The sequence below is a fragment of the Stegodyphus dumicola genome, chromosome 4, assembly GCF_044657685.1.
Source record: "Stegodyphus dumicola isolate Sdum_Otavi_A_Nest chromosome 4, ASM4465768v1".
NCBI lineage: Eukaryota > Metazoa > Arthropoda > Arachnida > Araneae > Eresidae > Stegodyphus > Stegodyphus dumicola.
The window spans coordinates 15,240,263-15,267,158 of record NC_140771.1 but is presented as its reverse complement, the minus strand read 5'-3'; the positions used below and the strand labels follow the sequence as shown (position 1 = coordinate 15,267,158).

Sequence of the window (26,896 nt, the reverse complement as noted above, 5' to 3'; positions counted from 1 at the left end):
GGAAAATGGATTAATTAAAAATTCAACTTATTGAGATTAGTTGACATCAGTTTTGAAGCCTATATTTAAAATTTAATTTCTATTTAATGAAAATTTTGAATCATCAAAGTTGTATTGCATATTCCTGGCTTTTAAAAAAAGGAGAGTGGGGTTTATTAGTTTTATATTAAATTTTCTCCTCATTTAAAAAAAAAACTAAAATCAACACGTTATAAAAATAGATCAACTGTACTACTATCTTTTTTAATAATTAACAACAAATTTTGTAACCTAAATTGGTAATGTTACCAAAAGTTTTCTTCTGTTAACTAACTAACATTGCTTTTTCGTTATTTCAGTTTTCATTGTGGAAGACACTTTTATCTCATAGAATTGTTAAAAAATTTTTAAAAATACAGCAAAGTGAAAAGTAGTAGCACTATGAGTACTACTTTATGTACTAGTAGTAGTAGTAGCAGTACAAAGGTAAGATATTTTATAAGCGAATAAATAAATAAAACTTTCCTATCAAGTTACGAACATATGATTTAATTTTACCTAATCTTTTAGCTAAAGCAATCCAGTCTTGCCCAGTGTTTGCAGATGTAAGCTTTTTTCCAACTATGGTCAGCCAGCTTGGTTCTTCTTGAGAAATGTCGTGATCACCCCAAAAGAAATTTCCAAGAAAGGGAGCAGACATGGAATCCAGTGAAAGGCGCATGCTGTCAGAGCACTTTGGTGAATCTTGAATGAGAACAGTGTGCATATATGCAGCTATTGCACAAGTATTAGAAAAACTCTCTCTCTCTCTCTATATATATATATAAATGGAAATCAGAAAGTAAAAAAAACAATGATGAATAAATGAACACTATTAGAATTGCATTTTTACTGTGTACAAAGAAGAAAATTGTTAAGTACGGCAGCAAGTTCCAACACTAAATAACAAATTATAAACACACAAAATGTACAGAAACAATTACAACAAACTAGATAGAAAGGAAAGATAAAATAGCAAATATCAGTGGTCAGCAATGCTATGTTTGTTCGCCCCATGGCAGACTTTAGATGTGCCCTCAATCCTATAGTCACAAACAGGAATGCTCAGGGTGACCACCCAATAAAAATATTTTGTATCAATTTATCACAGAAAAATATACTAGGAAAAAGTACTTATTACTATTAGTATGCATGACTAGAAATCATGATAATTAGAGTTATAACTAGGTCATCATCTGTGCTTTAAATCAATATAGTTGAATTTCTACACCCTGCAAGTAGCAGTGGCTAAAATCTAGTTGTACTACAAGAGGTGTCTTTTTAATAAACCTTTTAGTAGAGTTTTACTTTTTGACTATTGTTTTTGGAAATTGGATTTCTTGTAAGTACAAAGATAAGAATTCTTTTTAAATATAAGATGACTAAACAGGTTGTAATTTGATTGATACTTATAGGTTCAACTTACATGGCTAGAGATTATGAACAATAATTTATGAACAGCCAAATAAATGCATATTTGCATTCTTATTAGAAATGGGATAAAGTTTTTATTTTTGTCAAAGTGATGAGTTGGCCTGGAAATGTTGAAAAAGCTGTACTATTTTGTAGAAAATGGCATGTATGCTCAGTCTATACTGAAGTAAAAAATTTTTAGAAATTTTTCAATATTTTCAGCCTAATGATACTGAAAGCCTAGTATAAGAAATAACAAACTTGAAAAATGATCTTAATTTGAAAGAACATTATAATGATAACAAGTCTTGGAATGCAGCTGATAAAAATTTTTATCCTCTTTTATAAAATGTGCATTAAAAATATATACATGTTTTGTTTATCTGCTTATAATTGTAAATATGATGTATATGAAATCATAATATCAAGACAAACTTACAAATGCATACTAAGATGACTGTTTAAAAGCAGAGAGCATAAGTTAGCAGAATTATAGGGTCACATTTAATTTATGGATATAATAACAATCACTTGTAATTTTTTAAGTTTGATTCTGAATTATTTTATGCATGTGTTTTTAATTCCCCTTCTATTTAAGGAGTAGTTACAACATGATTATATATAATCCTCTTGAATTTGTGTAACAGGCAATGTGGGCACTCATTTCAATATCTACAGCTTATAAACTATATGTTTATTAGATAAAGGCAAACACTAAAAGAAAGATTATGTTACAATAATAAATTAAAAACTCATGAATTTGTTTTATCTCTCAATAGATCTGTATAGCGACCTTTTACTATTATCAGTTAATAAAACTTTTAATTTTCCTGATATTGAATAAATAACTTTGTTTTCACTTTTACCATTGCCATTCCCATCATCTGTGTTTGTGTCACCTGCATTATATAAGAATCATATTATAATCATTAAATTTGGCAAGATGCATTTCAGAAAGATTTATCATATATTTTGTTATTTTTAGGATAGAAAGGATAAAAACCAAATTAAAAAAGATATTTAATTAAATATTCAAATTTTATCTTATTATTCTTGATCAGTTCAGCATCAAGAAGCAATCTGCCATAAATAAATTAATAAATATAATTAATCAGAGTGTTACAGTATATTTAAAAATTGGTAAAATTTATTAGTTTTCACAAAAGTATATAAATATAACTTATAGAAAATATGCCAAGAATAAATTTACTGTGGATGTAGCAAATCAGACATGCATGGTAGAAAAATTCTTTGTAAAGTAAATTTTTCCACTAACTAAAATTCATAACAATATAAGTTAAGAAAACTAAGTTTCAGATTGATATATGAACATAACTTCAAGATAATAGTCCTATTTTTCTCATTTTGAAAGTTTGAAATTTTAGTAATACATAATATTCTCATACAACAAATTTTGCACTTGTATAATTTTTTATTACTCAAAATTAAAAAATATTAAATTAATAATTAATGTAATTATCAAGAGAAATTTGAAAATTAGGAGCAAATTTTCCTGATTCCTGAATTTAGCAATGATTATGAGAAGGATTTTGTTTTTGATTTTTAATCCCTGCATTTGATCTTACTTAAGATTTTAGTCCTTTGTATTCTAGTTACCACTTGATGCATTTATTTCAGAATGCAATGAGTTAAAACTTTTATTGGAAAAATTCTATATTATAAATAGTTTAAGAGGCATTACTTCCAGAAAGTAATATAAGACAGCATTAACTGTGCTAATTTTTTTAAATTCAGTTTTCTCTTAAGATACTTCTAATACTTAAAAAATGTTTTTCCATTGCTGACAATTGACAGTGCTGTATATCTATTATAGAAATACATGGATTAAATTGTCAACCAACCAATATGTTTTCCAGCCAAAAGCTTATCGTCAGAAATAATAAATATATAACTGCTAAAATTGTATTAAATATTATATTGGAAAAAAAGTGTGACCAATCATAACTTTTATTTTGTAAGCAATCATCACAAAAATACAGAAAATTTCTAGTGTAGGACATTTAAGTATAAAACTTTCTTTAAAATATCTTTGAAACATATGGTGAAATTACTACTTTGATTTTTAAAATTGTACCTTCAATGGATGCAAAAAAGAACTTTCTTATAAAGTCTGTCTTTATTAGACGATAGTCACACTCAACTACCTATAAAATAAACACGCAATTAAAAATAGTAAATTATCTCACTTTTAAACATACAAATATTATGCACATATATAATATAATGCATACATAACATAATAACAAAAAAAAATAATAAAAAATTTTGAGTATTTTAAAAATCATTTTTATCAACAAAATGTTTAAGATAAAGCAACAAACATTCTTGCATGAAAATATCATGTTTACGTCATCAATCATGAAAACATGTTTTAGGAAGCTGACATTACAAAGTGTGTTTACACATTTTTAAAATGACTTTAAGACCATTTAATTAATGCTTAAAATGTAAAGATTATTTTTTTTAATGTTCAATCTGATATACTTTTTTTAATTATAAGGCTGTAACGTGATTCTCATGTTAGTCAATGTTAGTCTCATGTCAATTTTCAGTTGCTGTATAGTATGAGGTTGATGAGTGTGGACTTCAAATAGCCCCATAACAGAAAACTGCATCTGATAAACCAGGTGATCAGGGAGCCATTCAACATCTCCAAAATAAGAGATGATATTGAGGAAATACAAGCCAGGTGCCAGAGTTGGTGCACTTGCATGGGGCAACAGAAATTAGGGGCAGCAAAATATTTAAAATTTAGGAAGAAACCAGGTGACAAACATTTAGAAATTGTACAGTTTTCACTAAAAGATGAAAAGTCTAGCATTGGCTTTGTATAAACTTTCCTTTGATGTCAGTCAGTGACTTCTAATGTAACATGCATGTGTTCTCTGCTGCCCAATGTTCGAAATTATTTTTGCTGATGAATTCATTTAGAAGAAAATGAGCTTTGTCAGAATCCAGAAATCCTTGCCTTTTATTTATTATTTGCAAAAATTTCTTCCCAAATTCACTGCTTGACATTCTTCCGACTAACCTTGCCGGATTACTAAAGGCTGTAACTGGGTGATGCATGTTTCACTGCACCAACTAAGATGTGACGCCAAATTTTAATTGTCTGATTGTTTACATCCCTCTCTATAGATACCTTAATGTTAATTTTAGGGGAAAAATAAACAAAAGCAGCAGCAAATGAAACATTATTCCAAGCATTCCTTTAAAACAAAAATGGAAATGGAAGGAGAATCTGCAATTCCAGCACTTTAGATTATATTTCTAACACTTCAACGAAGAATTTAACATCAAAGTTTAGAATGTATATAATAAGCATTTTTTTTTTAAAATGTACTTGCAAACCTTTCAAGTAAATGCTAAAACAGGATAAAAAAACCAACTACAACAAAGGCCTGAAGACACATTGCTGCTATTTAAGTAGTGTGAATGAAGACTTATTAATGACTTCGCCTTTGTGATATGGGTTTCTCTGTGGATATTAAAAAGCTTCAGTGGGTTGAAAATAAGGCGTTTCACACATGTGAAATTCTATTCTGCATAGGGATCTAAAAATTTGCACCATTACAGAATATTTATGAAATTGCAGTGACAATTTCTTTGTAAAGGCAATGAATAGCATAGTAGTAAAATATTCATATTCTAAATTACATTACCTTTACTCAGTCATCACTTTACATAGAGATCACTTTACATGGTCTTTACATGCTAGGAGATCAGAATTTCATTACTTAATTTTGTACATAGTATTTATTATTATTTATTTTACATGCTTTCATTTCACATTTTCTTTTATTCTTTATTTGATGACTATTGTACATTTTGTATGAAACATTGCCTTAGTTTTTTAGTTTTATTGTAGGTATTACCAGATGATGAATATACAAGGCAAGATGAATTTTTGCTATATATAATATGTTTCATTGCTGATGTCAGTCACATGATGAGGCGGTGTAGTGTGGTGTATTTAATTATGGCAAAGCACACTAAGGCTATCTGCCTAAAGGAAGGGATGCCTTCGTGGAGGACTTTCTAAGGGAAACTGGCTCGTATACACGTTACACATGGAGAAAACCACGAAAACGCCCATGCAGCCAGCCCGTTCGCGGGATTCGAACCTCGGACCAAACTACACATGATGAGGCATCTGCTTTTCTTTGCTACCTGACAATAATGAGTTATTCACTGTTTAATCTTGAACGTCAGTTTTAGGGGCTCATTTTCATGAGCCAATTCTCTTTCCTTAAAATTTCTTCCTGGAGGAATTTTACCGGCAAGATCATTAATAAATGAGTTTACTGACCTTATTCCAAGTGATAAACAGTCTCTTTTCACAGACTTTGATAAAGGCAGTTGCAATGCTTAAGTCTTAGAGTGAATGCTCTCTTACAAACCTACTTCATAATATTCATGTATAAAACAGCATTTTCTGTAAAATATTGTTAAGAAGTCCTGGTAACATAATGTTTTAAATAATCAAATTCTGTATTTGTAAATTACATTTACAAAATATTAAAGGAAAATTAAATGTCTGATGCACCATCATTTGACGAGTGCTAATTTACCATGGGTTGGTTTATCATACACTGAAAGCAATAAATATCTCAAAAAGCTTTCCTTTGAGGTATTTGAAAAACAGTATTTAATTATGAGCTTATTTTAAACAGAGACAGCGTTAAATTTGATTTATTTTATCTAATACTGTATTCCAATTATTATGTTTTTGAAAAATTCTACATTTTAAGTTTGAAATTCTTATCATTATAACATTCTCCAACTCAGTTCAAGAACAACATGCCAGTTACTAAGCATTATTAAGAGGAAATTAAAAAAAAAAATTATTCAGAAGGGAGGAAAAAACTCTAATTAATATATAGTTAATTAAAATTGAAAATTTCCTTCTCATTTAAAAAATAATAAATTAAGATAAAATTTAATTCTCTTTCAAAACATTACAATCCTGCAAAATGTTTTTTCTTCACTGACCTTTTTAGCTAAGCATTCATTTAATGGTTGAAGGTGCAAGCACTCTGGATCTGAACATTTTGAAGCATTGTGCAGTTCACATGGTTTTTCACAAGGACAAGGCACATTAAGTGAATATGACATTCTTTTGTACCAAACATCTCTTAAGTATTCTGTTTCTCTTTCTAAAAGGTGACGTACCTTTAGGAGTAAGGAGAAAATAAGCACAATGTGATATGAAAATTAAATTACAAAAAAATGCAAAACATACAATTGAATTACGATAATGAAAAAGATAGCTTTGAAATATTTCCTCTCTACCTTAGAACAAACATGTGGAGATGGAAAGGACACAGTTACCACACCTTCAGATTCTGAAAATGTTCTCTGAGTAACTATCACCTAAACAAGGGGTAAAAACATTAAGATCAACAACACATACAATACAGTAACATTAGGATAAAGAAATCAAAGAATTTGATTTAATTTGATGTACCAGGAAAACAGTTTAGGAAAAGAACTATGCTTAACATATTACTATAAAATTTTATAGTATATAAATTTACTATAATAAAATATATATTATAGTATATATTTTATTATAGTAAATATTACTATAATAAAATATATATTATAGTATATATTTTATTATAGTAAATATTACTATAATAAAAGGTATAATGTCTAAAGATATACAAATATTACCATGAAACTAATTTTTCAATAAATATTACCACCAGAAAAGAATTTTTTTTAAAAAATAGACAAACTAAATTTTAAAATACAGAGAAGATTTTGCATTTATTGAATCTCTTATTTTACAGAGAACTGTTTTAAGCCCACTGGGTCATTGATGCAAAGAAAAAGTAACTGATGCCTTTTTAAAAGAACATTTTATTAAAATAAATTAAAATTTAACAGAAATAAAATTTGTCAGAAAATTATGCAGATCAATTTTTACACTTTCATCCTGAAATTTAAGTTCAATAATATTTCCATTATAGTCAGATTTTAGATATAAAAAATGCATCTGATGGCTACATACAGAGAAATAAGGAAAGCACAGACTTTAAAAAAAATGAATTCAAAGCATTTGATCCTAACAGGATAATTGAAAAATATTTACATTAAAAGAAGCCTACTATGAATTTTGTTTTTAATTTTATAATTATTTAATACATTACATAGAAATATTTTAGTTGCTTTAATTTTGCATTTTTTTTTTTTTTAAAATTAAGCTGGAATAAAGGGGTAATTTTAGGGAAAGCATTAATGTAATTAGCATGTCTGATTGCACATAGCACAGCTGAGGGCTACTTTAATAATTATTACCATTAAGTATTTGTTACTGAAATCTGTAAATATGTATGTGATGTACCAGCTTTTGTCCGGAATAAATAGATTGGTGAAGAATCATAGATGTAGTCGTAGCTTAAATTATCAGACGATAAATTTAAAAAACAGGATCCATTTATTATTGGTCAGGAGAAATAGCAGTTACAAAATCAGATATCCGGAGTAAATAAAAAAGAATTACTAATAACTTTTTGTATGAAAGCTTTTGCTTAGCTAAAAAGGTCAGTGCATTGTTACATTAAAGAAAAGACCCCGATATTCTTTTGCGAGTCCTTTTATAGCCTCTGGAAAGGCGGAGAAATGATGTCAGCCATTCCAGTTCACTTTGAATATCTCCAGAACATTCTATAACTGTACGCGTAGAAAAGGCGGGAAAAACAACTTGACTACGGTGCTGTGGATTTAATTCCACGTACTTTCAAATAAGAGACCGTCGCCATTAAAAAATGAAAAGAACATACAGTTAGAATTTTAAGTGTATTCTTAACTATGGAATTTTATTATTACATGTACATAAACTGCAAGGACCTTTGACAGAAAAACAATGTGTTAGACTAAGATTTATTTAACAACTAGGCATGAAAACTATATTTTCAAACAGTTGATTACCTTAATGATAGAAACAGTAATAACATGTAAAACTGTAGGAAAGGAAAGTTTTCTTAAACTGGAAAATATACTTATTTTTTACAATTCTTGTGATGCCATAAAATAAGTTGGATAATATACTGAAAAGGCTCACCAGAAAGTTAAGCAAATAAAATCAATGAATGCTGAAAATTGTCAGGAGTTTGAAGTCCCACAGGACGAGATGGTTTTGTTCTGTGATATATGATGCATGTATGATTTTGTGTTTTCTCCATGCATAACATAAAAAATAGTTTTCCTTAGAAAATTCAGATCTCTTACTTAAAACAGAGACCTTTCATATGTTTAGTAAACTTGAAAAATACCTGCTTTAAGTAGAAGGTTACTTACCAAGCTTTCAAATGCATAAGTTCTAAATTCTTAATAATCCAGTAAAGTTATTAACAGTAGTTACAATTTCGTAACAAATGTTTATGTGCATATTCAGATTTTACATTCTGAAGGTATCAACTTACAATTTAGTTCAAGATGTTTGAGGAAATGAATTGTGTGTTATTTTGTGATGCCATACAATAAGCTGAAAATTAAGCAACTATTCGAAATTTGTTAAAGTTGATCAGCAGAATTTGTAAAACTCATATACTCATGCATACAAATTAAAATATTATGCATTAACATTGTCTATAACATTTAAATAAAACTTTAACATATAATTAAAAAAATGTATACAAGAGGATACACATAACACAGCTAAATTTAAAAATGTTAAATTAATAATATTTTATATACTAGCAAACTGTTACATTGGTAAAAGAATAACATATTTTAAAATATTTGCCTAGAAAATTTTAAAATATTTGCCTAGAAAAAGTACACATGGATACATGAATCAATATATAAATATTATACAGATTCATATATTCATCTACATTTATTATATATATATAATTACAATATATGAATCAGTGCACAGTATACCATGCACTGGTTCATATATACGTTTAATCAACTGATTAAATTTAATGATTAATTAAAAACTTTTCTTAAATATTATATTGAGTAAAACCTATTTGCTTAAATAAGCTGAATAAAAAAAAAACAATACATATTATTCATTCTCTAAAATCCTTTGTATTAAATAAATGTAGTATAAATTTAAAAATTTTATATCTTTATAATGTATTTAGAGACTAAAAATACCATCCATAATATGGATGGTATTGCTAGTCTCTAAATACATTATGAAATAATTAATTCTGTTGTATAAAAACAATTTAAAATATTTATATGTTTGAAATGAATTACTTACAGGTAGACAACAAGTCATTGATTAACAAACAATAAATTAGGTGATTAGCAAAGTATAAAAGGGCTACATTACAAGCTAGAGTTTTGCATAAATACCTGTATCCTATGACCACATGTCTTTTGGACTTTAATACAATGATTATAGTCAACTGGAACTTCACTTGGATTACAAGTTTGATTCAAGCACTTCTTTAAATTATGATGTTTCGACCAACGAAGTAAACGAACCATAAATTTTGTGAAAAAGCCAACTGGAAAAGAAAAAAAAAAAAAAAAAAAAAGAAAGTAATCAGCAGATATTTCTTAAAATAAAACAAATAAATAATCTATATTTTTTTAAATTCAGTTAATTTAAGCAAGATTTTTAAGATATATCCTATCCTAGTTAATCTCTACTAACAAATAAATATTTTTCATAATTTATAGTATCAAAACATAAAAGAAACTTTTGATGTTGACTATCAAGTTTGATTTCAAACTTTAATTATAATTTAGAGCTAAATTCTAAGGAATTCTAAATTTTTTATTAAAATCCATAGCATCAGCCTATAACATTAATAAATTTCATTTAATTCCAAATATCGCTTTACTATAAGAATTAAATTATCAAATAATTTTTTATTTAATATAATTCAGTAACTTATAAAAGTAACAAAATTCTGCTGAAAAAATGAATGCTTTCTTTTGAATAAAGAAAAACATAAGACTTTCATGTTTCATGTAAAAAAAACATAAGACTATAATTATCTACAACTTTCCTACCATTTACCAGGTAGGTACGAGATTCGTGTAAATTTCATATCAAGCAACTAAAAGGCTCAAATTAACCAGATTTTTAGTTTTTCATCCAGTTTTTTTTCCCAACGACACAATCTTCCAAATGTCAAAATAAATTATAATCTGTAAAATATGGTGGAGGAATAAATGAATGACATTCAAGTTTCTGAATTTCTTGCAAGCTACTACATAAACATGTCCCATTATTACATAGTCAATATTACATAATTCTCTTTTTTGCATTTTTAGCAACCCAGTAGAATATTTTGCTGTAATGCTGTGTAATCACTATGTCATGCTGTTTGGGATAACAGTTCCAGTATGATATCCTAGATACATCCCGACCCTGTGGAATATCATGGCTAATACGGCTTTAGAATTAGATTTTGAAGACACAGCAAGTCTTCAAGCTTATGCTGACGACTTCATCTTAGTAATTAACGGGGGTAACAGACTTGTTATAGAACGGAAAGCAGAGAAAGATCTCTCCATCATTTCTGCGTGGAGCTCAAAGTATAAACTAGATTTTAGCATAAATAAAACTAAGATGATAATTTTTCCAAAGGGCAACAAGATAATTAACAGTCCCCCCAGGATAAAACGGCACGGCCAAACATTAAAGAACCAGGGCACTCTCAGATACGTCGGCTTCCTATTGGATAGCAAACTAACGTGGATTCCCCACCTATCAGATATAAGGAACAAGACTTGCAAAATAATAAATACTTTAAACCAAATAATAGAGTCCAAATGGAACTTAAAAGGTAGACTAATGAAAGACCTGTACCTAAGGGGAGGTGAAAGAATGATTCTCTACAGCTGCCCAGTATGGATGCAGGGCACAGTAAGACAAAGACAAAAACTACAACAAATCCAGAGGATCACCCTGTTAAAAATTACAAAAGCTTTTACTACCACCTCCACTGCCGCCCTCCAGATCCTAGCTGGCACACTCCCATTAGATCTCAAAGTGGAATTCGAGCGAGTCACATACAGACTTCTGCACTTCAAAGAATCAGCGACATTAGAGGGTTCCATTCTCCTCGAAGAAGTACTTTTAGAACCATGCTTCAGTACAACCTCCCTACATCCAGCCTCCTCAGAGACTTCCGATGGGACAAACATCTCCCGTCCGATCAAGGTTTAGAGATCTTTACCGACGAGTCTAAAGACGACACAAGAGTAGACGCTGCTTTCGCAGTTTTCCACAATAGTCAAGAAATTTTTCAAGATCACTTTCATCAGGCTGTCAAGAGTTTACTTGAACCATTACACGGTTCAGGCCCTTTCCAATCATGGAAGGTTCCCCCAATATTTAGAGAGGTTTATACATTTACACGTCAAGTGCAGTTGTGGATCACCCGCCAGCACAGCAGATGCTGTTCATTACATCACTTCATGCCCACTCACCAAGTGGCTTAGATCTCCAGCCAACACCACCCTACTCATAGTAAAGGTCTCAGAGGTTACCTAACGGATTTCTACGGTCTCCAGGAAGTAAGACAGATTGTCAGCTTCATCAATGACAACAAGACCATCATACAAGTCATACCAGGTTAAAACCTGATGATATGTAAAAAGCAGCATGCCTTATATAAATATGAAAATAACTCACTTTTTCATATATATATATTCAAATTACTAATCAAAATTGTTTTCACTAATATAACTATTCAATGTAAGTTGGAAAAACCAACATCAAATCATAATTATAAATGTAATTTGCTTTGTAATTAATTAATAACGAATGATCTGTAGTGCCCAATGAGAGGCGAGGCAGGCTAAGAATAATAATTATTAATATTATTATCCTAGATACAATGTAATCTTAAGCTCACAATATTCTGTCTTTCCTGGGGGAATTTTTTGTTGACTGGAGCTAAGAAATTGTCAGTTGTGTGAATGGTCAACATACAAAACACATGTTTCATCACATTACGGAACCATATTTTAGTGCATTTCATAATCAGAAGTTAGTTATATATTAATAGCATCTGGCTGCTTACTAAATAGAGGCTATTTTATGTAATATCCATGGCTTATAATTCCTTCTGTGATTTTTTAATGAATATGAATATTGGATTTAAAATACTCAAGCACTTTTGAAATTTCTTGGGTTATACAGTAGCTTCCAAAAGTGTTCGTACACTTACGATTGTCATTGAAATAAGTCTCTATCCATTAATTAAAAGTAATGCTTCTGAATGAGATTTTAATAACAAGATCTATAATTTATTGGTAACAAAATTACATGAAACATTTTTTAAATATAGTGAAACTTTATTTTTAAGAAATTAATAACCAAAAAAATGACAAACATTTTATCTCACAAAAGTCTTTAAATATTTGGGGAAAACTGAAATATTTTGGGATAAAATCAAAATTAGAATTATCGTTTGTCGCTTTTTAAATTTTTGCATTGTGGTGGCATTTAAAAAATCATTTGCTTTAATTTTTTATTGTTTACTTCATAATATTCCATTTATTATTGAAAAATGGGTCTCAGTCGTAAAGAAATTACAAACAGCATTTGAAAATTGATAATTTTTCACCATAGTAGTGGTAAATCAATTCAAAATATTGCTAAATTAGTTAATTTATCCCATTCTGCAGTGCAATGTGTGATAAAACGCTTTAAAGAAAAAAAAATCAGATTGAAAACAAGGAAAGAAAAGGTTGACTGAGAAAGTTAACTAAATGTGATGAGACATTTATTATTGGAAAATTTGTGAAAAACCCACATTTGAGTGCTGTGAAAGTTTCTGAAGAATTTAATGCAAACTTTTCTACTTCAATTTAACCTGAAAGTGTTCGACGAGTTCTCAGAGAAGCTGGATTACATGGGCGTTCTTCCCGTAAAAAATTTTTTGTTAGTGAGAAAAACAGAAAGCTTAGGCTTTCATTCGCAAAATCAATGATAAGTACACCCGAAATGTATTGGAATAATGTCCTATTTGCTGACGAAAGCAAACTTAACATTTTTGGTTCCGATGGTTGAATAACTCTATGGAGTAAAAAAAATGAGGAACATCATTCTAAGAACTTAGTTGGAACAGTTAAACATGGTGGTGGAAGTATTCTTGTGTGAGGGGTGCATGGCAGCATCAGGACTAGGTATTTTGGTATTTATTGATGGCATAATGAATCATTCTCTTTATTTAAATATTTTAAGAGACAATTTAAAATTATCAGCTCAAAATTTGGGTATTGGAAACAACTTTATTTTTAATCATGATAACGATCCTAAGCATACAGCTCTCAACGTTTGCCTGTGGTGTCTCTATAATTGTCCACAGGTTTTTAAAACACCACCTCAGTCGCCAGATTTAAACCCCATAAAACACATTTGGAAAGAATTGGAAGTTAAAGTTCGAAAACACGACATCAAAACGAAAAATGAACTCAAAACAGTCATGATGGAAGAATGGATGAACATTAATACAGAAATTAAAAAAAAAAAAAAAAAAAAAAAAAGTAAAATCTAATCCCAGATGTTTAAAAGCTGCTGTGGATGCTAAAGGATATCCTACTAAATATTAATTTAATAAAAAATAAAAATATTTACTAATATGTCAAGATTTTTTTGAAGTGTACGAAGACTTTTGTGAGATAAAATATTTGTCATTTTTTTATTATTAATTTCTTAAAAATAAAGTTTTGCTACACTTAGAAAATATTTCACGTAATTTTCTTACAAATAAATTATAGATCTTGTTATTAAAATCTCATTTAGAGAGTTTACTTTTAATTAATGGATAGAGCCCTATTTCAATGAAAATCATAAGTGTACAAACACTTTTGGGAGCCACTGTATGTTGCAAATCTTACCCAATCACACTTGGCAAATGATTAGCAACTGTAGCAGATCCAAGATGAAATTCGTCTAAAAGATTGAAATCTCCTGCTAGGAAGTACCTTATTAAAAGACAGTATTTTCTCATGTACTCATAAGCATAAATTTTCCTGAGTTAGCTGTGACAATTGCTTTTACTTATGAAATATACATTAGTCTTTCTTGTTAATGTAGCATATGCATTCTATATTTAATTTTTTGTAGACAGATCAATATTTGTATAGAAAAAAAAAGAGATTCTCTGGTAGCCATATGGCTGAACATAGATGCATAAAGATGACGCTGATACAACTGAATTCGAGGACTCGAACTTTTACTTTACTCGAACTTTACTTTTTTCACACATCACATCCTTTCATTGTAGACAATATAGTTCTAGATCATCATTAGCAACAATAATTTTTATATACATGGTTTAACACCAATATTACACCATCTTAGATAAAGAATTCAGCATAGCAGCGCAGAGGTTTATCATGGCAAAAGAAGTTAAAAAGAAGAAATGACGTACTTGCTTGTGAAGCAGTATTTATACTAGGCAGATGCTAAGCTAAGCTGTTATAGATACAAAAGAGCAGAAATTTTTAGAACACCCTGGAAACTAATACTTAATTATTATTATATACCCCACCCCTGAAAAAACTCCCTCCAGATAAAGGTAGAACTCTCAGTAACATAAATAAAATGAATTTTAAATTCAAAACTAAAAACATATCATGATAAAAGAAATGAGTTTGATGTTCAACAGCTAATTTGTAATTTTTTACTTATAACATAATTTAAATCTGATCATAAATTTCAACAAACATTAATGCAAAATAAGCAAAGAAAAAATTACAAAAATTAATATTAAAATGTTTGTAATCATATAAAATGTACTGAAGTAAAACTGTTATATAAAAATGGATACAATATTTTCTTCTATTTTGATTAGAAATAATGATTGATTAATTGTAATTTGGATCCTGTTCATATTTTTCACTTTGTCATTATTTTGTCTACTTTTCTGAATTAATGCTTCATAGTAGTTGTATTCATAATAAACTTCATTCTGAAAATAATTAGAATAATTCTATATGCTTATAAAGCTTTCTTTGGCTAGACAGAAAGATAATACAGACTTTGAATAACTTTTAAGTTATTTTGCCTTATAAGAGTTCCGTACTACAATTCTGCAAATTTAATTTAAATCTAAAATAGATCATTGAAGAAGTAGACATTTGGAAGCACATAAAAGTACTCTAATTCTTCCCAGAACAAAGTTCATTCTGAATACGATTAATGTAAAACAGTTAACATATTTATTAAGATAGCTAAAAAATGAATCATTATTAAATTGATTATCTGACAATGGATGATGTAATACAAAAGAGAGGAATATTGTAATAACATCTGTGTAATAAATAATTTAAAATAAATTCATTCCTTATTCATAACTGCGCATTTTTTATACATTACATTATTATTACTAATATAATTGAGTTGCATCTTATTTCGTTTTAAATATATGAAAGTTTACTGCAAAGAATTCTGATATAATTATTGTAATATTTTAAAACTAATAAAACCCCGACAAACACATATACATGAAGATCAAAATATTAACAGCCATTATGCAAATGAAACATATATTAAAGTGACATAAGTGAAACATATATTATGCTAACATACCTGGAAGTAAACCAGCAAAATCCAAGATAAGAATTAGGCAATCAAAATCAAACTTTTCAGATTCAGGAGCATTTGATTCTATTAGCCATGGGATGATGTACATATGAGAATTTTGTGATTGTTCAGTATCTTCAGCCTACAAAAAATTCATATATTAAATTATTAATTAGCAACATAATAATTCCTTTTTTCCCCTCTACTAGAAATAAAGTAATAAAACTTTTTAGCAGTCTATTTTAGGCTAAAATTAAATTTACAAAATTATGGTACAGAGCTCTTATATGGCAAAAGAACATCAACTTTAAAAGTTATTCTGTTGTAAAGTCTACATAATTTTTGCTAAGCCAGGAAAAGTACCCATTTGGAAGTTTTTAACCCTACTGTAACTTTTTTTTTTTTTCCAAAATAAAGTTTCTTCTGGATACAGTTAATGTAAAACAAAACATAAATTAACACAAATAGTCAAACACCAAATCATATCAAAGTTAAAAAAACAAACCTAATTGAAATTACAATCTTCAGTATGCTTGATCATGATTAAAAAATCACTCATACACACACACACAAACAAACAAACAGGGGAAAAAGATTTAAGGAAAGTGAGTCATTTCACAACAGATTAATACCATATGAAGACTTTTATATTTATTTGATAAAGAAAAGCCTGTATTCAAGATGTAGCTATGCTTTTATTATATTGGAGCACTTGCATATAAGGCTTGCAACAAATATTTCCATGAACAGCCAACACTTTATATTTGGCCAGGCCACAAAATCTGTGAAATGAAAATGACAAAGGTTTCCTCTGAGGTATTTAAAAATTAAAGTTCTAAAAGCAGGAGAGAGTTTCATTCAGCAGCAACAGCATTCAAATATTCAAACTTCCTAACGAGAGAGCACAGTGAAATATCTCATCAGGAGAATAAAAATTGTAAGAAATGTAAGACATTATGATTTATTCAGCAAAGTGAGATTTAGCTTGTTGGAGAAATAAGCAGGAAAAAATTCTTTAATGAATTATAGTAAAAATAATAAATGTATTGCATTTTCTTAAACATCAAATAAAGGTGCTTAGAAGGGAAGATCCAGTTCGAGAAGAGAACTGAATGCGATGCTATCTGTCATACTATTAAAAAAGTGAAATTTTCATTAACAAAGCAACTTAAATAAATAAATAAACAATTTGGTATAAATGAAACAAATAAATATCACATATATTTATGACTGGGAAGGCCACAATTATCTCGGAAAAGGAAGTATATCTACTTTAGAGAAAACTGGTAAGTTAAGCAATTTCTTCTACTACAGTGCATGATAAAATGATTTTTTGAAGTTTGGTTTCAAGGCAATTTTTTGTTCCTTCATTTCCAGCATTAATGAACAGCAATCCCAATGTTCTGACCTATTTAGTTTTTCTCAAATTGATCTATGAGGTAAATAACCCATCTCACTTTCAAGCTTCTCTGTTCTTATGAATATGGCAATGGTGAAAAACATTCCTGAACTTTAAATTAAAAAAAAAATTTCTTACCGTGTTAGTGGAGAATAATGCAGAAAAATGTTATAATTAAGAAATTTAACTAAGGAAGCAATGGGCAGGGAAAAATATCAACTTTATGAAATTTGAACAAAAACATAATCTAGTATAATTAGCAATAGGCTAATCCATTTTAAAAAATCATTAATTAGTGATTTTTTTAAATGGGTTGAAAGACTATGTAAATACTTAAAATCAGTTTTAACACCAGTAAAATTAGAAGCCAAAATTAAATTTCCCCAAAATCACTGTAATTTCATGTTAGATAATTAATAAGAGACTGATTTCTGACATATCATTAACATTAGATTTCAAATGAATGAGAAGTTCTAATATTTTTTTTTAAATTCCTTCTTTTACAATGATGTATAAACTTTTTTAGCTGGTAAACTAACTGCCAAGAAGCCTGCCATTTTTATTAAAGTATGTTTGCTTCAGTTAATAATTTTAATTTCAATCCTTATTTCAAAGAGTATTTACATGTCTTATCTCAAAAATGAATTTCTACTGCACTATATGCTTTCTCACTGCACTATATGCTTCTTTTATGTACTCTGAAAGTTTAAAATTAAAAGATATAAGTTAAAAAACTTTTCGAGCCTTTTCTTGACATCTCATGGCATAGATCAATGAATTTATAAAATTATTCAGCAGGAATGGTTGCCACAAATCCTGCAGCATATCTACAGTTGCAATACACTGATTAGAGCTGCATCCACTATTAGTCAATCAGTTTCCAGTTCCAAAGCCCTGTATTATTGTTCCAAAGTTTTGATGTAAGAGATTGTGTGGCCAAATTATGATGTAAAAATCTAGAAAGAACTCTTGTGACCATCCACTGACAAATATAAATATGTGGCATATATTACATAGATCTCTAGAAATATCCTTTCTACATCATAAAACTCAATGAAGAAAACAAACTGATTTGAGAGAATATAAGCATAGCTCAGACCATGCACATTAGACTTAAAAAAAAAATTTAGAGGTCCTTCTGACCATGTGAACATGCCCAAAATCATCACAGAAAACATTTTTCAAGAAGCTCATGTCACATTCTAGCATGCTCTTACTGTTTAACAGCTAGAATTTAAACTCAGTGGACTATACTTTTAGATGTCACTGTTTTATCATCCAAATCTAATGTCTTTGTGTTGAGTCCACTTAGTCAACTGATGATTATGTGCTAAGAAAAAGGCATAGATTAGTCTATCAATGCTAAATCCCATAGAGTTCAGGTAGTAATAAAAATTATTTTGATACATTTTGAGAAAAACTTGCATTGAAACTGCAGCAGTTTCCTGCACTACAGCCTGTCTATGATTCATAAATAATTTTGCCACCCAATCTTGGATAGTTTATTCATCCCTTTCTATGAATGGACATTCCAACAAGACTACTCACGATACTTTTTTTGATAAAATAGACTAGAAAAACTGAATTAATTAGCTATCTGAAATTTTCAGTATAATAATAAGACCATATCCAAACTCAGTTGCTCAGACATAGCTCTTGATAAGCAACTATGTTGAATAAGCAATTATACAGACATGAACATTTAACTTTTTAGATACTACAATGCTGTCCTGCATTTACCATCAAAGCATTATTGTTTTTCAATGTGTCCCAATCCTCTGTCTAATGTTATTCCCATGACTTCTCGTCTTTTAGTGTGTAAGGTGATATAAACAGAACACATGTACAGAACATATTCTAATGAAGAGTGATAAACAACAAATTATTTCTTTAAAAACAGTGAGCTTCTTTACTTGAAATTGATATCAAACAAAGGTTTTAGTACAGTTTTCGCCGTGCTAATTGAGAGAAATAAATAAGATTATTTTAGAATTAAGAAAAATATTTATTAGAACTTTCTCAAAATTTCATTGAAATAGTTAAAATATTGAATTATATATAAAGTTTAAAACTAATAGAAAATTTAAATTCTATTTCATCAAAGAATAAGATTTTTATTTACAAAATTTAATTACTTATGACTAAAATTATTTCATAAATATGCAGACTGACTTGACTGGTGTTTGCTTTCCTCCCCCCCCAAAAAAAAGACCTTTTATAGAACAATCTGGAGAATTTTTTTCATAAATTAATGCTAAAATCATACTACCAGCTTATAGTTTACTATAATGCTGTAAGATTACAAATGAGATGCTGACAGGATCTAAGTGAATATTGAAAATTTCAACTGCATCAACAACTTCATTTTTATTAAAATAACTTGTGTAATTTTAACATGTATAAATGAATTAATAATCATGGCTTTTTGTACAAGAGGCTCAAATTCAACCCATAATTACAGCTGATTTACTTGGTCATTCCCAGACAGATAATAATAATATATATATATATATATACCAAATAAATATTTAGTAAAATGACAAAAATCCAGATTAACTTACGTCCTCTGCTATAACTTCACAAATAACATCAGTACTGTCTAAGATATCCAAAAGGATAGTAGTATGATGAAATGCATTTGGCCATACTTTTTCAAAATTTTTAGCTGGAAATGTACCATCAGTTTCATTACACTCATTTTCTTCAAAACTTTCCTATATAGAAATTGAAATACAGAAGTTATTTTGACATTTTGAAATAAAAGAACTTTATTATATAAAGTAAATTCTTGAGGAAAATAACAATCTTATTTTATTGAGATAATAAATAAATTCTCGGAGGGGGGGGAGCAAGCTCATTTTATTTCAGAAAATCAGCTATCGCTTTTAGAAAAGAATCAGATTTCTAAATTGTACATTTGTATTGCAGCAATCTGCACATTAGCATAAAATTGAAAAAAAAAAAAAAAAAAAAAAAAAAAAAAAAAAGTGTGCATGTTTGTGTAATAAATGTTAGATCACTATATATGGTGCTTAATGTAATGTTTCACAAGAAAAAATGAAAATAAAAATTTAAAAAAAATACAGAAGGACTGGCTTCTTTTCAGCAATGTGTTTATTCATATATTTATTAGCCAACTCACAGCAGAATTTCAAAGCGATACTAAAATGCAAATAACATATGCTACAATTGACTTATGCAATTAACCATGAGTATAGAAAAATCAGGGATATACATATAAATCATATACGAAATACATATATCCCAGAAAATATGATTTGACTGATCTGTTAACCCAAACCACAATGAAAAATCATTGTCAGAGTATTGTATGTGGGGGAGGGGGGTACAGACAGGTATAATGCCTTCTGCAAACTGTTTCTTGTATCATATATCTATTAATATAACTGCATACTTTTTTAATGGGTGTATTCAGAAATGCAGCATAAATTTAATCCTTCTTCTGAGACTGCAATATAAATATATGTTTCTTTTGTATAATATAATAATAAAAAAAGCCTCAGGCTTGAGGTCAGACAGAATATATGCTAGGGGTCAGTAACCTTGTTGCTGTGGTGTGCCGCACCAGGCATCCAATATGATTCAGGATGCCGCACAGCAGGGAATATTTGAAATATTTTGATTCTTGCGGCAATGCAAGCAGAGTTAGGGAATAGAGGTCAAAGAATACATATTTAGAGTTTATTATACATTAATTATGCATCATTTAAAGATATAGCCATAAAAATAAACAACATAAAATATAACTATTCCTTCAACGTAAATAAAAAATTAAAATTGTACATAAAAGAAGTACGTATCTTTTAAATTAAATTTCTATTAAAATAAAATATAAATATTCCTTCAATGTAGTTAAATTTAAAAAAATTAATTTTACTGCAAACCCTGTCTCTGTACAGCTGAATTTGACCTATGATTCCGAATATTCAGCTGTTAAAGAACTTGTTCGTGGAGTCAAAACATTTTTTATATGAGAAAAGATCTATTCACATAGTGGGAACGCAAAGTGGAAAGCAGAGTACATGCAATTTTCATCAAACATTTAAATCTCTCTGGTATTGATATCCAGCAATTAAAACAGCTGTTGATTTATTGTTACTGTTATCTTCTAGATTTTTTTGTAATTCCATAGATATTGCTTTCCATAATTCTGAAGGTGTTAGTTCAATGAGATCCATTTCAAAATTATCAAATTCCATTAACTTGAAAATTGACAAATTGGATAGGATTATTAATAAGGCTATTAAATTTGGTTTGATTAGGGTGGAAAATATAGGTATACAAGTTACAAAGTCTTTGCATCTTTTGGAAAATTCCTCCTTAACTGTTTCAACCTTAGCTTGAAATTCATCTGTGTCTAAGGTCAATGCATTTGGAAATGCTAAGATACCAAAAATTTCTACTGGAAATGGATAACTGTTGATTCCAATGAACATAATATAGTATGTGATGGTTGCTCTAGTATTTCTGTAATGGCTCCTTAGAATTCCCCCAAAAGACTTTCCAGGCAGCTAAGAGATGAAATTTTAGAAAAAAAGTCCCTGGTAAAAAAAAATCCGGCTAGAATGTATAGAGTATGCTCTTCAAAAGGAAAACATAGTGGAACAAGACATATTTGCAAAATCCGTTGTGTAGCATTATATGTAGGTGATTGCTAAACTAGTTATCATGCTGAAAAGAAACATTGAAAATGAAATATTAAATAAAATTAAACCATTATAAAAGTGTTCATTAACATTGCTTTACTTTCACATACAATTCCAAAGTAATAGCTGGTGATATAAAATAAATTCTGAGAAAAACTGTGTGTCAACAATATGTTCAAGAATTTCTATTTTCTTAGTTTATCAATATATTTCTAATACATAATTCAGAATAATTACAAAGTGCATAATTAATAACGTAGATAAATTTTAGGCACTTAAAAGGGATACTGCATCATGAAGGAGAAATTATACAAAAACAAATACACTGGTAAAATAAATTAAGAGAAGTTTCATATTTGATCTACAATTTCCATTCTAATGGACAGATTTTAATAAAATTTAGTGTGAGCATAGGTTGATATAATACAAACAAAATAAACATTCAACAGTTATAATAGACACACTTGTTCGTGTGTAACACTAATGGGAGTCTGAAGGTCTGAAACAGCGGTTGCAGAAGACACAAAAGAAATTTATTAATGGGGGCATGGTCCCCTCTTACTGCTATACAGGCCTTGCAGCATGATGTCATACTGGAAATAAGGCAGTTTATCAGTGCCTGTGGCAACTGGTCCCACTCATTCAGCAACATTGTTTTCAGTTCCTGGATGGTTCTCGGAGGGGGGTTGTGAGTTGCAATTGCCCTCCGCAGAGTGTCTCAGACATGCTGTATAGGATTGAGGTCTGGAGACCTAGCTGGTCAATTCGTCCGGCGAATATCCTCACTCTCGAGAAATTTGTCGACCAGAAGAGCTCTATGTGGCCTCACGTTATCATCCTGTAAGATGAACTCGGGCCCCACTGCACTCCGGGAAAGGCGAATATAGGGCTCCAAGACCTCATCCCTATTCCTCACACCAGTCACAGACATGGGAGACATGGTAAAATAAATTCAATAAGCAATCTGGAAACACAAGCCAAAAAGAATGAAAATGAATCCAGAAAAACAACTTCCCACATCTTCTTTGCAAACTACTCTGTAAGTTCCTATTCCTGACATCGACAAGGGGCGAGCTGATTTGCTCAATATATATCAGCTTATCAGCACCTTTTTTTCATACTTTGTCTAAATAGCATTTGCCATTCTATAGAATATTAGGTATTGTATACAATGTCTAGGAAAAGTATGTAACAATTCTTATATTGCATACTTTGCCTAAAAATGCCCAGCGTTATATACAATGCCTAGACATTCTATAGAATGTTGACATTTCATACCTTGCTGATAACATATATACCATTATAAAGGAGTATTAAGCATAAAGGTAAAAATGGAAAGTCTCATGTTCAGCAATATAATAATAAGAAGAATGATAAGAATAGCACTATAATCTTTATTTTAATAATGCTATAGCATATATATTAATTTAAATTGAATTATGGTATCCTACATTATAAAACTATACTAAAAATCAGATTTTCCAAATTTCCCCAACAGTCATTTTTTAGAAGCAATTGTATTCAACTTACTTTTAGAAGCTGATGAGTATCAATATTCATTAACTGATAAATATAGTTTATAAACCACTGAGGTTTTAAAATGACTATTCCACATCCATCTTCATCACTTCCTTGAAGCCACTCAGATCTTAAATGCCATATTTTCCCTTGATGATGAAAAAAATGAATCATGGAATAAAATTCTTCATCGGAATCAATATTTTCTAAACGAGCCACTTCAGAAAGCTACAATCAGAAATTTAAAAAACATATCAACACAAAATTTACAAAAATATTCATTTTTATTTATCTCCCCCCCCCCAAAAAAAAAGAATTTAAGCAATCTGTCAGATACTAACCAGAATTCAAAAGAAAAAATAATATAAAATGTAAAAAAAAAAAAAAAAAAAAAAAAAAAAAAATGTTTTACCTGCTGAATAATTTGTAATTTATTTGGAATTTGTCTTAAAATTATACTCACTTTTCAGCTTTATTTGCTTGATAACTTATAATTTATTTGAAATCTATTTTAACATAAAATTATTATCTCTTTTGAGATTTCCCTTACATTAATGTTTTTTTAAACCTTCCCTATGTTAAACATTTTTTATACCACAACTAATAAGATGAAATTTAAATCGTGTCAGAATTTCAGATAATTTAAAATAAAAAAATATGTTTCTCAAATTTTACTGAATTATCTGAAGGTAAAGAAACAAGAAAAATAACTGTAAAAGAATTCACTGACCTTATTAATATCAGCAAAATAAACTTCCCTTTCAATTAATCTATCAATTGCTTGATCAAACAACATCCATTTCAGAGGAATTTCAGTTCCAACATGAGGTAACTGTAAAGCAAGTTCTTGAATCTTTTTCCTTAGATCAGTTATCATAGAATCAACAGCTAGATCTTCCGGATTTCCCACAAAATAAAATGTGGGATGCACAAGATGGCAATACACTTTATCTTGAATACTTTCTTTAATTTTATTAAACTGATGCTCTACCTATTACAGAAGGAGGAAAAGAAATATGTGAAATTGAAAGGATTTTAGACAAAAGTACAAAATGTGACAACATACATACATAAACAGAATATCTTGGATTCTTATAGTTTTCTTCAAAAGCAGAAATAATTTTCTGTGTTCAATCGTGTTATACTATTTTTGAAGATATATTTTATTATCGGGAGCGCATATGTGTAAACGCTTTACTGGCTTTACATACATGCACAGCAGATGCGTGCATCAAACACGCATGCATAAATTTGTGGCTTTGAGGTCCGGATCATAGATCATTCCGGATAATGGATGTCTGGATTACGAACTTTGTACTGTATTACATACATTTGTATCACACACACATGCAAATTCTTGGCATAAATAACAATGAATATTATTCATTATGTTATATATTTAGGAGTGACAAGGCATCCCTCTGATTAAGTGTAATGATAAGCACTATTTTTGTCTAAATGAATATGTCTATTGCATAAAACAAGAGAAAATCATCAAGTTTTACAAGAGCCCCCATGCATTTCCAAGGAATATCACTGTGATGTGAAGTTACATGCACTTTCATCAATGGTCTGTATTTTTTTAAGATGTAACACTCAATGAGACTTAGCACTGTTTCATCAATGGAAAATGGAAAACACTTCAGTGTTTGCAAATGTTGTAATATCATGGATGCAACAATTTGAATATATGTACTAAACACTAGGGTGTAAATAAAAATGGGTACTAATCCCTACTATTGCTACTGTGTCCCAGAGACTTCGATTTCCTCAGTCATTAGATCACCTTCTACAACTTTTGCGAAGGTCTAAATAACCAAAGTACCAAATTCTATCAGTTATGAAAGACAGCATAAAAGTCATGTTACAAGTACTCCAGTTAGCATATTTGGATGTGCTGCAGAAAACCAAAGGAATCTGTTGAGACAATAATGATAAGAATCACAGGGAGTAATATTAACCCTTTAAATAATTTGTAATGCCCCAATGCTATCTATGAACAAATTTTGTAATTCTCTTGCTGTCTCTCCCTCCCCTCTCAGTAAACAGTGAACACCTTTGAAAAGATGTTGTCTAAAAATCTTTTCATTCCAAACTGTAGAACTTGCTACAAACTTCTGTAAATAATTCTGTAATTTTAATTTCAGCAGCCTGCAAATAAAAGCAAAATAAAAAAATAACAAAAACCATAAAAATTATTTATGTACTCAAAAATGTCGTAAATTAATTCTAAGTTGTTTGTTATACAATGCAGCATGTTGAGCCTCTTTTCCCACATATCCTCAATTACAAGTATATCTATTAAAGAAAAATGAAAATTTAACAAGAATAATTTAAGAGTATTAAAAACTTATTTTATGTCCCTAAATTTAATTTCCCATAAGTATTTTTTTTAATAATTTACCAGCGCAAGTGCTTACAAATTTCTTTTAAGTAAGAAGAACATGATATATACTTATGTTGTAATTTTACAGAACAACTGCTTTCATTTTATTTCTCTTATTTCACAGGCATATTTTCACAATTTATTGATGTAGATGAAAAGATATTTCATAAAAAAGAAAATAAAGGAAAATGTGAAAAGGTAACATCTTACTAAAGTATCAAAAGTTGTAGACTCTTCTTGGATGCCAACAATTAAAACTGGTGGGAAAAGTGTACAAATAATGTCAGTCATTGTTCCTTCTTGTATCTGATTTTTGTCTTCATCTTTCGTATGAGCTATTGAAACATAAATCATTTCCAACCATTTATGAAGCAAAGATAAGTATGAAAAACTGCAGCTGGGCGATAGTTCTAGCTGAAGGAATACATTAAAAAAGTAATTATTATTTTATGATGTGTCTGATTAATGAATTGTATTCCAATATAATTTAATTTTAAATCAAGTTAAAGAACACATGAAATTAAAACTGTTTCAGCAGGATGTATAAAAATCCTTACATTTTATAATTTAACAATCTATCACTAACTTTTTCCTCAAATAAAAAAAAAAGAGGGGAGCAGAAACTTTCTTTTTATGCTGTATTTTGTTATTTATAACACATTTGCTTTAAAATTAAATTGATTTTTAATTTCTACAACAATATTTTCCACAAGTTTGCTAGTTTTGAACATATAAAACTTTAATTGTAATCTGTGACTTTAAAAAAAAAAAAAAAAAAAAAAAAAAAAGATTTAAATTATATAGGATGATTCAGAACTATTGTTCAAAAGTCTGCATATAGGTCAGGAACACTATAGCAAGCAAGAATCATATAGTAACAACAACCCAGATAGCCCAGACATGGAAGAGGGCATGGGATGTCATGAAGAAAACTGGACATAAAGCTGGAGGATGAA

The 26,896-nt window shown here is 29.1% G+C and overlaps 1 protein-coding gene across 1 annotated transcript in view; it reads right to left on the bottom strand.

Annotated features, from left to right (window-relative positions):
• LOC118181577 (uncharacterized) overlaps positions 1-26,896 on the bottom strand; it is a 115,117-nt gene that overhangs the window by 17,825 nt on the left and 70,396 nt on the right. The window contains exons 9-18 of the mRNA XM_085814590.1: positions 26,151-26,354; positions 24,285-24,545; positions 23,567-23,782; positions 19,931-20,083; positions 15,977-16,112; positions 9,772-9,926; positions 6,745-6,825; positions 6,445-6,624; positions 3,527-3,596; positions 538-723 (exon numbers count right to left, since the gene is read on the bottom strand). Coding sequence (XP_085670716.1) covers positions 538-723; positions 3,527-3,596; positions 6,445-6,624; positions 6,745-6,825; positions 9,772-9,926; positions 15,977-16,112; positions 19,931-20,083; positions 23,567-23,782; positions 24,285-24,545; positions 26,151-26,354 — 1,642 coding nt within the window. The remainder of the gene's footprint in view (positions 1-537; positions 724-3,526; positions 3,597-6,444; positions 6,625-6,744; positions 6,826-9,771; positions 9,927-15,976; positions 16,113-19,930; positions 20,084-23,566; positions 23,783-24,284; positions 24,546-26,150; positions 26,355-26,896) is intronic.